The sequence below is a fragment of the Camelus bactrianus genome, chromosome 4 (assembly GCF_048773025.1).
Source record: "Camelus bactrianus isolate YW-2024 breed Bactrian camel chromosome 4, ASM4877302v1, whole genome shotgun sequence".
NCBI classification, from domain to species: Eukaryota; Metazoa; Chordata; class Mammalia; order Artiodactyla; family Camelidae; genus Camelus; species Camelus bactrianus.
In genome coordinates this window covers 23,298,518-23,314,114 of record NC_133542.1, presented here as the reverse complement: position 1 = coordinate 23,314,114, position 15,597 = coordinate 23,298,518, and the positions used below count along the sequence as shown (strand labels likewise).

At 35.8% G+C, this 15,597-nt stretch overlaps 1 protein-coding gene across 6 annotated transcripts in view; it reads right to left on the bottom strand.

Moving 5' to 3' along the window:
* Positions 1-15,597, bottom strand: part of NFIB (nuclear factor I B) — a 228,190-nt gene that overhangs the window by 55,967 nt on the left and 156,626 nt on the right. For all 6 annotated transcript variants that reach the window (XM_010972696.3, XM_010972697.3, XM_010972698.3 and 3 more), the window contains exons 4-6: positions 14,936-15,004; positions 8,991-9,111; positions 5,941-6,059 (exon numbers count right to left, since the gene is read on the bottom strand). In XM_010972696.3, the coding sequence (XP_010970998.2) occupies positions 5,941-6,059; positions 8,991-9,111; positions 14,936-15,004 (309 nt within the window). The remainder of the gene's footprint in view (positions 1-5,940; positions 6,060-8,990; positions 9,112-14,935; positions 15,005-15,597) is intronic.

Sequence of the window (15,597 nt, the reverse complement as noted above, 5' to 3'; positions counted from 1 at the left end):
CTTGGACATTAGATATTTTTAATAATAAGTGAAACAAAAAAAAAATACTTACAAGTTGTACTTCATCATTACATTCAAATCATCTCTTCCCAAAGCACTTGTATCTCTGATTTTGTCTGGTTCAAAATCTGGTATTTGCACATCTGACATTTAAGCCTTGTGATACAAAGTCCAGGAATGTGAGGAATTGCTGGTGTTCCATGTGGTCCCCAAAGGGAGCTCAAAGATTCTTCCAGGGGATTACTATGCTGCTGCCCTGCCATTTTCTAGGACTTCATTGAATGCTAGCAGTTATTCAACTATTTGTGAAAGCTGCTCATTCTCCCAGCTTCCACAGCTTTAGAGAAATCTTGAGATTTTATCATTTGTCAGACTTGAAGTAGCACTGTTTTCCAAAGTTTGAAGGTAGGATTAATTCTCCCTATAGATTCTTAGATGGAGGAGGGGAGGGTTCTGAAGTCACAAACTCAATAAACATAGTCAGTCTATCAACTCATGAAAACCCACAGGCACAGCACACAGCCATGTATTACGTATTCTACAAACTCATTTATGAATTTAAAATGTTTAAATTTTTATTTAAAAAAAAAAGTCCAAACTTCAGTGAATGCTCTGGTATCCAGCGTATCTATTCACGTGTTCTAAACTCACATCACGAAAGGCTGTTCTCTGATTCTGGCTCTGTCAGCGGCACGCACTCTGCTTACTGTTACTTGTCTCCTGTACTTGATTCAACTCATGACACGAAGCTGGCCTTGTTGCTCTGTAGCCCCCAGTGTTCCCTTGAGCCTTTTGGCTTAATTCATTGGATATTTAATACCATATCCTTACAGAACTCTATAAAGTGCAAACTGAAATTTAGCACAGCGTGTAAGACTCTATTACTAATGAGAACACTTGCAAAACTATCACAAATAAATCTCTGGGGGCTGGAAATACATTAAAACTTCAAAAAGACTAGCTGAAGAGACTTATTTATATAACAGAACTGTAAATTTTTAAAAATAGTGTTATTTTCTAGTACGTACAGCAACCAGAACACGATGCCTGAATATTGCCGATTTGTGAATCCAGTATAAATTTTTAAACTACTCTTAAAAGTGTACTTACATACCCATATACCTGTAAGTAGTGCTAGTTTTTGCTAATATACTAATTTATTGATTTCTGTGTAAAGATTTATTTCTCATAATGCTTAAAAGTAAGCTTGGGCATGGAGACAGTCCCCTCATGATCTGATTTACATTATTTATTCTCTGTGAAGCACCTTTTTTCATGATTAATAAAAAATTATTTTTCTGTTTAGCAGGCCAAGGGCTAGAAATTTAGTTTATTCATATTTATGTGCCCAATGCCTAGAAAAAACCCTGGCAAAGAATAGGCATTTGATAAATGTTAATTTAGTCCAATTAGTTCAAATTGTAAATGTTTAGGAATTAATAAAATTTTACTGTACTGAAAGTCTTTTTGAATTTACATTTTATCTAAGATTACAAGTTAAATACTCATCAGACTGGGAAGACTGTTAAATCTGCCATTTAGAAAGCCCAGCTGTATATTACAAATATATTCACCATCTCCCTAAATGTCTTTTAAATAGTGTTTTAGGGGCTTTATATTCAGACTGCGATGAATCAGCAACTACCAGAATGACAGTGGCAATGTGATATTGGTAAAGAAATATTTCAAGTCTCTTAAATTCCTGGACATTAAAATACAACAAGTTTTAGTCCCATGAAAGTAACTTGAATTAGAGGAAAAAACAAAACCTGTCTCTGTTTTTCCTCTTGTGTCAGAAGTCACAAAGGACTACTCTAATGATTTCAAGGGAAGTACGTCGACGAGGAACTGAGGCTGTGAACTGGCTCAGGTGGAAAAAAAAATTCAGGTAAAAGAGCTCTCGGATGGAATTTTATAGGGGTAAATATCAGAATACTAAAAAAATTTTCAACATGCACATTGATAAACTAATGAGGTTCTATTAATTTAACCATTAAAATATAAAATGATGGAAAGCTAATGATCTTATTTACGAAACAGAAACAGACTTAGACACAGAAAATAAACTTGTGGTTACCAGGGGGAAATGGGGGGGGTGGTAGAGGGATAAGTTTGGGGTTTGGAATTTGCAGATAGACACTAACTACTATATACAAAATAGATGAACATCAAGGTCTCACTGTAGAGCACAGGTAACTATGTTCAATACCCTGTAACAGCCTATAATAAAAGAGAATATGAAAATGAACATATATGTATAACTGAATCACTATGTTGTACACCAGAAATTAATACAACATTGTAAACTGACTATACTTCAATTAAAAAAAAAGAAAATTTTAAAAAAAGGAAAAAAAAATGCTGGAAAGCAGTATCCAAAAACAGTTTTCAGTAGAGGTAGAAGCAGTCATGAAGTTTAAGACTAGGAAATTCATAGAAGAGACTAAGCAAAAAAAATTCTATTATCTAGGAACAGAATGTAACAGCAGCTGTATATCCCTCTGTTACCGGCCCAGTTTTCTTTTTTTCTTCCTTTATGTATAAAAGAATATAAAGTTACAATATAAATACTGTGTAATGTAGATGCTAACAAATTTAATTTCTATCAGTATTCATCAGAAGAAATTTAAGAAATTATAAAGATCCCTACCAAATGTTTAACACTATTAAATAGCGTTTAGTTTTAAAATGTCCATGTCCATGTGCTACAAAATTAAAAATTACAATTATTTTATGACCAGGAAATTGTAAGTTTTTCTGTGTTCTGAAAAAAAAAAGGCATAAAGATATAATTATATTTGTAATATGCTAAAATAAAAGCACTTTTTCATCAAATTATTAAAAATTACATGAACATTTGTCGTTGCATGAATCTTAGATTTTTGTATTACAATTTCACCTAACTTTTTAAATGAAATGAGTATAATAATTTGGTTACACTATATAGTTTACTTTTGCCTACCTGGAATAAATCTCAGTGGTTTAGATTGGTTGTTCAGATTATAAGAGAAGGCAGAATGCCACACACTGTCCATAATTTTGTTTCTCATATTGAATACATATAAATATTCTCATATTTCAAAACTCAGTTTTGCTATATGAGAAAAATCTATTCTTGCCATAAGAGTAGATTATAATGCAAAGGTAACACTAATACAATAAGGCAGACCCAGGAAATAATTCATAGTAAATTTTAAACATTTCTGCCAATTATAAACACAAGTATGAGTAGTTACTGAGTACCAATTAGCACAGGGATTTGGGGGAGGACAAGTATAAGGCATGTACTAAAGCCACCACAATATCAAGTGGCCCTCAGTATGCCCTTCAGAAAACTCCCTTCATGACAGAACATTTGAAGATGGACAAGAACAACCACGGGGCATTTTATTTTGCAAATTTAAAGAAAGCAATTTTCATAGAACAAAAGGAGTGCTTTGGCTTAGCAAATTTATAAAGATAGTACTGTACTGCCCTCATTTTTTCATTGTCGTTGAAGTCTTCTTCCCACAATGGCTTATTGTGCACATTACAAAGTCCTCGGGGTCTTCAGAATTAAAGTGACAGCCTTTTTTTTAAGCACACTTGAAAACGGATCATTCTTCCTCACTCTTAGTATAACATGTCTTTACAGACTTCTCCAATAATTCTAGTCATTTTGACAAAAGAGAATCACCCAGACAATACAATAATTTTACAAAGAGAAAGAATGACAGTTTCCCTTCTACTTTTCCAAAATGTTTTATAATATGATTTGAGATTGGCTTTATTCAGAAGACTGAAAGAGGAATCAATTCTTCCAAAGTGACACTCTCTAAAACAAAGAACACCTACGCTTCTGAACAATACCTCCATCCCCACACATTCACACTGTTATTATTATTACCATTAGAATCTTTTCCAGAACAATTTTCTGACGGGGAAAATACGGCTTTGTTTAGAAAAAACTGACAATGTCAGTTAAACAAGCAATACAATATAAACGGTTGAGGGTTTTGTTTTTATTCGTAACTTCTGCAAGTCTGGAGAAGTACCTGTTACTTTGTGCCTTCACTAATGAGACTGCTGTTCTGCCTCCCAATGTATTCACGTATTCAACAAATATCTATTTGCCCCTACTATGTACCAAGCATTGTGAGTGGTTACTAGGTGCTGGTTACACAGTAGCCAAAATCCATAAAGTCCCTTCCCCTTAGTGCAGACAAATTCAGACAATTAATCCCATAAACAAATATGTATGTACATATTATAAGTACAATGAAGGAACAATATTGGGTGTCAAAAGAGAAAGGCCTGAGATAGACTGAAATTCCTCAGCTTAGGCTGGACCTGAAAGATGACCAAGAAATTGCCAGATGAAGAGTTAAAACAGTGGCAGCCAGACGGTGCGGCTTATATGAAGGTCTGGAGTGTTGCATTTCCAAACCTACGCAAAGAAGTGGGCTCAAGTGCATGAAGGAAGCAGATGGGCCCCACTGAGGCCGGAGCAGTGGTCAGAGGTCAGAGGACAAAAAGGGTCTGTTGGTCACAAGAGGGAATTCTGACTTTCTCCTAAGAGGAGCAGGAAGCGACTGGAGCAGGGGAGTGATACGACATTATTATGTTATAAAAGATGGTTTGGTTCACTGAGGGAAGAACAGATTGGGGGAGTGGGCTAGGATCTCAGAGCCAAAACTCTCCAGCTGATTTTCAAATCCTTCCTTAAAATGACCCGTCATTTCCCATTATTTCCATCCATACCCACGGCATCCAGCCACAGGGCACACATATGGCCATTCAGAAACCCACTTCCCCACCTCAGGGCTTGTCTGCACTTTTGTCTCTGCCCACGCTGCCCCCCTTCTTGACTAGTTAAAATCTCAGCCTGCTAAAGGAGACCCACCAGACTCAACATCAGTTCCTCCATGAAGATTTTTTTACTGTTCTTTAAACCCTATGGCATTTGGTCTGCAAACATGGAGCAGCAGAAAAGGAGTCCTGAACTTTGGCTTTAAGAGTTGCTAAGCTTCAGCGTTGTCCTGTCTCCTGAGATTATTGGACATGCAGCTCCTCAACCCTCAGATACACACCCTCAAGTCATGGGCTGAAAACCATGGATAATGAGCTCTTGTCTTTTACATTTTTAACAAAATGCAGAATTTGATTTAAAAGACAATTTTCAAAGACATTTTGTGCTGTTGCTTTAAGTCACATTTGCACATATACACACATACCAGCAAAAGTTGCAGTCAGCTAATCTATTTCCATGCTTAATAATCGCCCTCTACTTACGGCAAAGAGGCACGAGTATGTCTAATAAAATATCTTTAATCCAAAAGATTTTAAGAATGAAACAAAGAGCTAAGTATGAATTCAGAGAGCCAAATAATATCTATTTCTTAAAGTTACATTTTTCCCCAAAGCTGCCCTAGAACTGGGTTATACTTTTACCTAGAAAGAATAACTAGATTGCCTCACACGCCAAGTGTCTTACTTTCATTTACTGTGTCTACTTCCACAGGAAGTATGGCTTCCTTTAAATGGGAACTTTCAGTAACTGGCATCTTCAAACTACTTCAAGTTCGGGGTTCCTCCCTAAGATACCTCATACGGAGGAGCAAACTGATCTAACTGAATCAGAATTTATGCTTCTGCTGCAATTCAGCCAACTCGCACAGACAGACCATAATCCATCACATACATATTGAGGGTTCTAAAAGATCATTTTGCCTGGGGAAAAAAAAAAAAAGTCCACTAAGCCTGTAAAAATATTGGATTTTTGCAACTTAACTTTAATAACACTTGACTAGTATTTCACCTTAAAACTAATTTTACCACAATCATGTCATGAAGAAAATATAATCCACATTGATTGAATTACGAAATTTTGACTAAATGAAACTTACAAAATGAGCTGGCATTTTACTCTGCGGCCCCTAGAGGCAACTCCTTATCACTCACCTTGATCTCTTTCATGCCATGTTCGACTTCCAGCAGCTGGTGAATTTGGAGAGGGATAAAAGTCTCCTGTAGGACTTGGTTCCATATTTTCATCTATGGATATAGTTTTGGGTCTTTTGCTGTTAAAAATACGATGATAGTTAACATTAATGGGGTTTCTAGGACAATGTGTAGCATCTCAAAGTATATAATTTGAGAAGATTCTTACTATGGAAATTTCCATAAACACAAGTAATAGTATCTCAGAATCATTCTGAAATAATGGTAAGTATTCAAGACATCAGCAGGATCAGCAAACATTCCTAGTTGCCTGTATCATTTACTACACCATATTATAACTGTACCTGCCTAACCGTGTCTCACGTTCACCTTCTGAAATATACGCCCTGTAGTAAAATACTATTTTCAGCAGTAAATCGTAAATTCTTAATGTGATATGTGTACTAATTTAAAAATTGTTGGAATTTCACACATTTTAAAATGACTATAACTCAATAAAGTTTAATTAATTAATTAATTAATTAAAATAAACAAATAATTGTTATTAAGATTGTACCTGATTCATAAAATTATTATCAATATTAGTAACATTCCTTTGTACAGTACTTGCCATTAACAATATAATCCTTTCATATCAATTCAAAGGTAAGTAAGCTCCTTAACCTTCCTAAACTCAGTTTAATCATCTATAAAATGGACATAATAAAGCCTAGCTCAAAGGGGAGTGGTTGACAGCATTAAATGAGTTATTAAACATAAAGCTGTTGCAATATGTGGCATTTAGAAGACATTTATTAAATGGTAATTATTATTAGTAATCCCATAATTAATAATACTAAAGATTTTGTAGTACTTTACTGATTTTAAACTATTTCATATATACTTATTTATCTTTTCCTAAAAAAAATTAGGTTACTGATCCTTTATTCATAAGATCATCTGTGAAAGCAGGCCATTGACAAATTCAAACCAAATGGTATACTTTTAAAATAATATATCTTAAAAAAGAAAACATGATTTTATGTCAATTATTAAGAAAAGTAAATATTTAGAGCAGAGGTTAAAAAGCTACTCCATGGCACCTGCCATACTGCTTGATAGACTTCTTTCATATATCCCCACCAATAAAAATCCTCTTAAACAGTTAATTATGATTATGAAAACGAATATTTTTTCCTTAATTAAAAAAAATCTTATTCACACCTCTGCAGGTAAAAACTAAAAAGGATATCTTCTGCATTAACTTTGTACAGTGATAATACACATAATGTCACAGGATTTCAGAGCTGGGAATGACTGCAGAAGCCATACACATAAACCAGTTCTCCACTTTCTTACAAGTGGGGAGACAAATTTGGGGAAACTCAGTAAATTACCCAGGGCGTGTTAATGGAAGCAGTCTGACCAGAGAAAGGACTTGTTAGTTCCAAATCCTGGAAGCATGTGCCTGTCTGGGTATATTCAGAGGTATATTTGTGATTAAAACTTGACTCAAACTTCCAGAGTATTAACATGATGTAGAAGATGGCAATTTCTATCCATGCTAAACCACAGTGAGACTAAATAGTAGTTCTTTAGTTCCTTTGTATGGTATCCAAAGTTAGAATGTAGTTTTTAACACTCCTTTTGTCTAATTATCCCATCTGCGAATCAGGAGTAAATATGTATGAAAACTTGAAGTGAGGGAGAAAGATTTTCATAAGGAAGTAAGTGAGGAATATTTTTAAGTCTTTTTTATCCTGAATGACACAGTATCTGATACTGAATGATCATGAGGAAAGGTCTGTTGACAACATACAAATCCATTAGACAAAATAAAAAAATTACCTCTCAAATTTTAAAGTTAGAAAAACTAAACCATTTTTAACAGCTCACCATATAATAGACAATTTTAATGATAATAAGCCCAACTATCTTGCTATGCAGTCTAACTATATGAAAATACAGTTTGACCATAAATGCCATAAAATTGACCTTAGTTAATAAATATGCAAATATGCATAGCCTGATAATTAGTTCAAATGCAATTAATTTTGTTATTGAGAATAGCATAGGAAAATAGTTATCCAGATTTTTTTATTTTTTAAAAGTTGATATTAATGAAATACGTATTTTGCTCTGGAACTCATGTATGATCTATCTGATCATGGGTATTTTTAATGCTTTGGAAGTGAGATTGGTCTCCCTGTATGAAGATCCACCTCAAAAAAAACTCCAATAAAGTCATACCATTTATTTATCATGCCTTCTCATTCATTCAGGCCTCTTCTATCATTCTATCATAATGGAACAAAGCATGAAATTCTATGCACAATAACTTTCCAAGCTAATTTTCCCTCTTTTTAAATAGGAGACCCTTTTTAACCTTCTATGGTACTGAAAGTTAAAATTAGAAGGTCAAGAACGAAAAATGAGAATGTCAACAGAGAACTAAGCAGAAAGTCACCTCATTGTAGCTCTTTCCCACCAAAGGCTGGTTAAGCCAAATCTCAGAGTAGGCAATACGTCCATGGGTAACTGGGAGTCAACTAAATTATTCAAAGAACATTGACTAATTGAAGAACTTGGCAAACCTGTAGCCTAGAATAAGGCCTTTTAAGGTTAAGTAAATGACATATTTAATTTTTCATGTTTCATCATCCCCAGCTTGGACATGGTATTAGGGTAAGAGTTACCAGGATGAATCAATCCTAAACCAGGGACCTTGTCATGGCAACATCATTTTTAAAGTCACCAAAAGAATTAGTTGACTTGCAGAATTATGATACTTTACAGAACAGAATAAAAATCAGATTAATACATTTTCATAGTTCCCTTGTCCGCACCCGAAGATTAGTTTTAAATGCTTTGAACAATTATATTTAACTTTCAATTTTCAAAATAAATTTAACCAGGAAAGATGAAAAAATCTTTGTAAAATCAGCAAAAAGTCTTGAACTCTTTGCTTTACTTCCCCTCTCTCTTTACCTGCCTACCTGTCTATCTGCATATCTACCTACCTGCCTATTTGCATACAGACTAAGAACAGGAGCTCCTTGTCTTTCAGTTACCTGCTTGGTGGAGAAGACAGCGACCTCTGAAGATTGACCCCCGAGTTCATGTCATGATAGTATGGTTGGCTCGGAATTTCTCCAATTGGAAAGTTGACTCCAGTTCCCTGGGTTATGGGTGCTGAAGAGTAAAACAAAAAGAAACGTTGGGAATGGCATTTACCATTGGCAACTCTACTCAAATGTAATAATATAATATTTTCCATGATTCTGGGCAAGGGTGAGGGGAACTCTCTTTACCTTAAAACTCTAATGTCAACCATCCACTGGGATAAGGCTTGCAAACATCCTCAAGATGCCAATGTTCGAGTCTGGAAACTCGAGGCACTCAGACTATACTCACTGGTTGCCACTTCTCCTACTCCCACTGCCCAGCCTTCTTCCCTCACTCCTGTGTGTTAGCTGTCACTGCATCTGTCACCCCACCAGCCTATATATGCACCACAGGAAACAACATAAGTGGCCTGCTGCTTGGCACAAAGAAAGGTGCTTTGTACTAAGTTGGCTCTCAAAAACCAAGTCATTGTTACATAAATCAAATTAGAACAGTTTCACAGAAATGTTATTTTATAATAAAATTAACATTAATGTTAAAATGTATTTGAAATCATATTTATAATTACTTCATATAAATAATTCTTAGATTAGGGCAGGCGCAGAAGTAAAATTGACTAATATGACATAAAAGCCAAGATTTTTTTTTTCAAAATCATATATGAGTGGTAAGTACAGTTTTACTCAATAGCTATGTTTTGTTTTTAATAAAGTTTTTATGCTAAACTTTATCAGTCACTTAAAATATACTCATGGAGTTTTATACTTCAAGGAGTTATTTTATAAATCAAGAAAGCTTTTGAGTTCGCTGATATATTATGAACTGAGATTTTTAATTTAAATATTGCTTTCTGTGTTTCTGTGATTATATCTTTTCAAATTTTAAAAATTGGTTTCTAGACATCTTGAATAAATCCATGAGGCAGTATGTTGTGTCAGAATGAGTAGAGTCTTGGGAGATAGTCTTAGTTTTAACTTCCTCTGCCACTTACGAGCTATGTGCCTCAGTTTCCTGAACTGTAAGATGAGAATTATAATAACCTATCACATATGATCATTTAGAGGATGATACGAGGTAAGGAGTGATAAAAGCCCCGCCTCATGCCTAGGGCTTAATAGGTGTTTAGCAACTGTGAGCTCCCTTCTTTCCTTGCTTCCCCTCTCCAAATTCTTCCCTGGCAGGCTAGAGAAACAGTTCAAAAACATGCTAAAGGCAGATGAAAAGATACAAATTTGTTGAAAGTTTTGTTCATTCAATAAGTTACTGTGTCCATTACTGGCAGGTGCTGCATGTAAGGAGTACAAAATAGTCTAAGATAGTTGCCATCCTTAGTAGGACATACTGGGTAACAAGTTGGGAAAACAAAATGCTCATGGAAAACAAAAACACTGAAGTATAATGAAGACTATAATGAAACTTCCAAGTAAATAATGTGATCAATAAATGTGGTAGGATTTCAAGGCAAGAAGAATCCACTACAAGCTTGAATGGTCTAAGAAATCTGTGGAAAAGCCAGAGCTGGCCCTGGGCTTTAGTAAAGGAGTAAGGGACTAGAGGGAGGTTGTTCTCAACAGTGTTGCTACTGGAGCAAAGTCATGGGCCGGGATGACGAGCAACATGGAGGCCAGCCAGGCTGGTGTCAAAGGGCGACGCTCAAGAATAGTTTCTATTTCTTCACCTTTTTATTTATCGGGCTTTCAAAACTCCAGTGACAGAGAGAGTGTACCCTGGCCTGTGGTGACAACATTCTAGGGACCCTGAGATTCCCTCTAAAAGCTCAGAGGCTACTTAATCTTCCCCTCTCTCCAAACTAAGCTCAAGCTGAGCATAAAATTCCAAAGAGGCAGCTGATTTTCAAAGAATTTTTCTTACCCAGACTCTTAAACAAACATCTGAAATGTATTCACTACCCGTGGAAACTGTATTACAATCTTAGGCAGGCCATGATTAACTTCAAATATTTTTAAAGAAAATATGATTAGGAGACGCAGGCTTTATTACAGAGAAATAATCAAGGAATATACAGTGACTATCTCTCCCTATTAAAAATTAAATAAATCAGTACGTACAAGATGAGTCTCAGCTCTAAAACTTTGGAGCCTTCTGTTGGCTGTCCATATCATATAATACACTTTAGCCTCATTTTATACAGAAAAAAATTGTATTCAACGTGTAACTATGCCTAATGGCTTGAGTTCTTTGGACGGTTAAAATGTAGCAGCTTCTTGTGGCTTGAGGTACACCAGATGTCAAAAAAATGCAAGGTAAGAAATCCCACAGTAACCACATGCTTTAAAGTTTATTATTAGAACCATGTTCTATGTGACATTGGAAAGCAGGGTATGTGCTAGAAGGAGGCATTTGAGGGGCTCAGTGAAAGTAAGCAATCTGTTTGGCTTCCCACAGCAGTAATAGATACAATTCAAAGAACTGAGTCACCAACAGGAAACTTACATGTTGTATCTTTTATCAACTATTTACAATTTATTAAGCTCAAGCAACATTCCGGCAAAGATTTATAGTTTTAATTTAATAAACATGTGGCTTCATAGTTAACACAGATTGCTTGACCATAAACACACTAAGTATAATTTATAGTAAAATGATCATTTAAAATCTTTGGAAATTTTTTTTCCCAAATTTTGCTGCAGAAGGATTATTCTAAAGTATTGAGAAAGCAATAAAAACAATTTGTCTACAAATACTGCATGATCTCACTTATCTGTAGAATCTAAACAAACAAACAAACAACCAAACTCACAGAAGAAGAGATCAGATTTGTGGTTACCAGAGGTGGAAGCTGGGGGAGGGGGACCTGGAGGCAGGTGGTCAAAAAGTACAAACTTCCAGTTATAGGAATAGTAGGTATTGGGGATATAATGTACAACATGATGACTACAGTTAACAATGTTGTATGAAATATAGGAAAGTTTTTAAGAAAGTAGATCCTTAGAGATCTTATCACAAGGAAAAAAACATTTTTCACTTCTTTTTTTCTATCTATGTGAGATGATGGATGTTAAGTAAACTTAACTGTGGTCACCATTTCATCATATATGTCAGTCAAGTCATTATACCCTACACCTTAAACTCTACACCTTAAATATGTCAAATACATCTCAATAAAACCGGGGGAAACAAGATGGAAAATTTAGTCATTGCTTCAGCAAAAAATCAAAGCAAAACAAAAACAAACACAATTTGTCTACAGGTGTATACATGAGCAGTGTAAAATTCACTGTGCATTTTGACACTAAATGAGAGATCATAGAAACAAAAGTAGATTAATAGTAAACATGGCCAAATGCTAAAACAGCACATACACCAAACTGATGCAATGACAAAGTGTATGAGAACAGCCAGTCCCAGGCAGATACCCCTGTTTAAAAGCCTCTGGAAAAACTTACATCAGATGCAAAGATCAGCATTAGCACCTCTCCCGGAGAGCAGCTAGAAGCCTGAAGGCTGCAAATCATGTTTAAGAGGCCGCCAATATCCTCTTAGAAACGAGCTCAGAAGAGCCTCAGATTCTAAGGGTTAGAGGCCAACCCTTAATCTCTCTTATTGTTCTCCTCACTCCAAAAGCTGATCCTAAATCAACTTTTCAGATGGAGATAATATCATTCAACAGAAAGATTGCTATCCTAAAACTGAATAGCTTCATTAGCTAAAGTCAACACACACATTAGAGGGTCATACGATAGTAAAACCCCAGAGGACAGAAACCATTAACATACCATAAACCCTCAAGAAGTCAGAATTTGTGATATACAGCAAGGGGGTGGTGCTGAAGTTCATGTTTATTTAGCAAATCCTTATTTCATAAACAACGAAGCTCAATTGTGTAAATAAGATTATAATGTGGATATATTAGAACACTTAGGAGAATAACTTCTTGAACATTTCAGAGACACCTACTTACAGATGGGCTAGAAAATACATGTTTGCTGAATAAATCAGCTAATGAATGAGTATGGATAATTAATGTACTAATTACAAATCAGTAATGTTTGTTGTAACAGATAACTTAAAAACCTCTAAGAGGTGACAGTATGAATTAAGAAAGAATGAACGATGTATGTTAAATTTACCTCATTTGTGAACTGTTACAGGAAGGCATTTTTAAATCTCTGTTTTATATTTCAAGTTCAGATTTCTCAGAATACCAACGGGGCTTTTAAAGTTCTCATGTGGCTCTCCCTCTATAGAAACTGGCATAATGTTACCCAGAATGAGGAACTAGTCATATTTTCTGGCAGATGACTCTACTGTCCTTCTCTTAAGAATGATGAAAATGTATCATAAAACTTTGTAAAATACACATTTAAACAAATAATTTTATAATGCCTCATTACTGTAGCAGCATAGCCTCTGTGCCAAAGAGTAGTGTGGGGGAAACACACACACACACACACACACACACACACACACACACACAGAAACACGTGTGTGCAGACATGTGTATCTTCAAATATCTCCTTTTTTACACGATGCCATCAAGCGTTAGTAAGTCAGGCACATTCTTTTCCAAATCAGAAATAAACACAAAAGTTCAAATACCGAAGGCTTTTGCACCACACATATTGATTGGGTAAAACACATTCAGACTCATCGCCTTGGTCAGTGAGGTAGACCATCAGAATCCTCTTGCCCAGCCAATAGGAACCCTGCAGCTACAGGGACCTGGGATACCAGTCTGTGGCCTCCCATGTGGCCCCCCAGTCAACAGACCCACGACTGAAGTTTCTGGGGCACATATTTACCCACTGCAGAATTATGTCAGAAAGAGTAAGTTCTTTAAGGTCTTCGGAGTTCACTTACAGAGCTCTCTGAGACACATGCTATTGGCACCAGCCACTTTGGAAATCTGAGCCTATTGAGAAACTACAGTTCAAAAGACACAGTCACCTACCACTTTGGAGATTACTTCACTGAACACCATGCTAAAAGCCCCACCTACGCTTACCCTCAGTAACTCATTCTGGTTTGCTCTGTTTGGATCATCACAATTCTTGTTCACGACCTCTGAATTTGACCCAAGGGAAAAACCACAACTCAGACAGGGACCAGAGTGCCCCTATGTCACCGGAGTAACATCACTTCACACTGTGACACTCTCTCCAAATGTCAGGTGAAAATACACCCTTCAGAGGCACACAAACAAGCTGAATCAGAGAAGAGAGCATTTTGGCATCATCAGTAAGAAGAGAAATGCATGTGACATACATCTGCATACACAGTGATAAACAAAGGAGTGGATCAAGGAAACGTCCCCCTTGCCTGGTGAGTTAGCTGGCCAGGTGAACTTACCCAAGAAAATTCTCATCGAGCCTGCCAAGAGTGGTGTCTCAGGTGAGGTGGCCAGTTAAAACAATTGGATATTGTTTTGGATAACAATGCTTTCTATCTATATCCAACTGCAATCTGCAAAGTTAATTTCTGCATCGCTCCACACTCTGCATGTTAGTGTGTATATCCTGTACATCTCCATGCCCCCAGCAAAATGCGAGCAAAATGAAAAAGCACTTATCTACAGGAAACTTATGTGGGTTATCATAACAACACTGAGTACATTTAATTAATCACACTTCCTTTGATATAAATGACCATCTATGGTCACAGAGAGAACAGTGAATTAAATGAATACCAGTAACAGCGATCAGAACAAACTCCAAATTATTTTTGTACTACAAAATGTTTTGGTGATTTAAAAATGCAAATATTTTAGGAAATCAGACCAAATCTATTCACTTACGATTTCATCAAAAGGTCGGAGATTTTAAAACTCAAATTCTCCTAATACACAGTTCTCTTTATACTGTATTTCAGGTTCAAAATAGAAAATATTTTAAATCATACTGTATAATGGGATAAATAACAGTTTACTTACTTCTGGAGACCCTCACAAGTTCTGATACATTGAAGACTCCAGATTTTACAAAACTATCCTCAAGGTATCCTGAAAATAAACATCAAGAGGAAAAAGATTAACATAAGCAGGAAGCAAATAAATGATTAAACACTAGAATTTGTTCAAGTGTTTTAAACCAAAGGTTAGAACAAAAATCAAGTATGCTTACATCAAAGACATGCAAAAGTAAAACTCGTATGAATGCAAACTGTGTCTGTTTAAACAAAAGTTTAAAGTTTAGATGCTAAATAATCTCTTTGGAAAAAAATTTTTTAACTTTCAAAATGTCCCGGGCAATGGGTATGGTTTTATCTGCCACGGCCCACGCACAGGGAAGGAAGGTTCAGGGGCCCTGAGCTCCGTAGCACCTGGTAGACTAAAGTCCACCCATTAAAAAAAAAAAAAGAAAGGAGAAGGAAAACCACAACCACAATTAGCACCTTGTTGGAAATACTTCAAAGATCTCTTGAAACCACTGTTCTTTCACAAATCCTTCCCTGATTAACGAAAAGTGAGTTGCTGTTACCAGCACTCCCACTCCTGTTCCCGTCATGAACCACACAAAAGCAGAACTTGTACACCCAGCAAACACTTCGCACAGGCCTGTTTCTGTGCACCTTTAATATACCTTGCATGGCTTC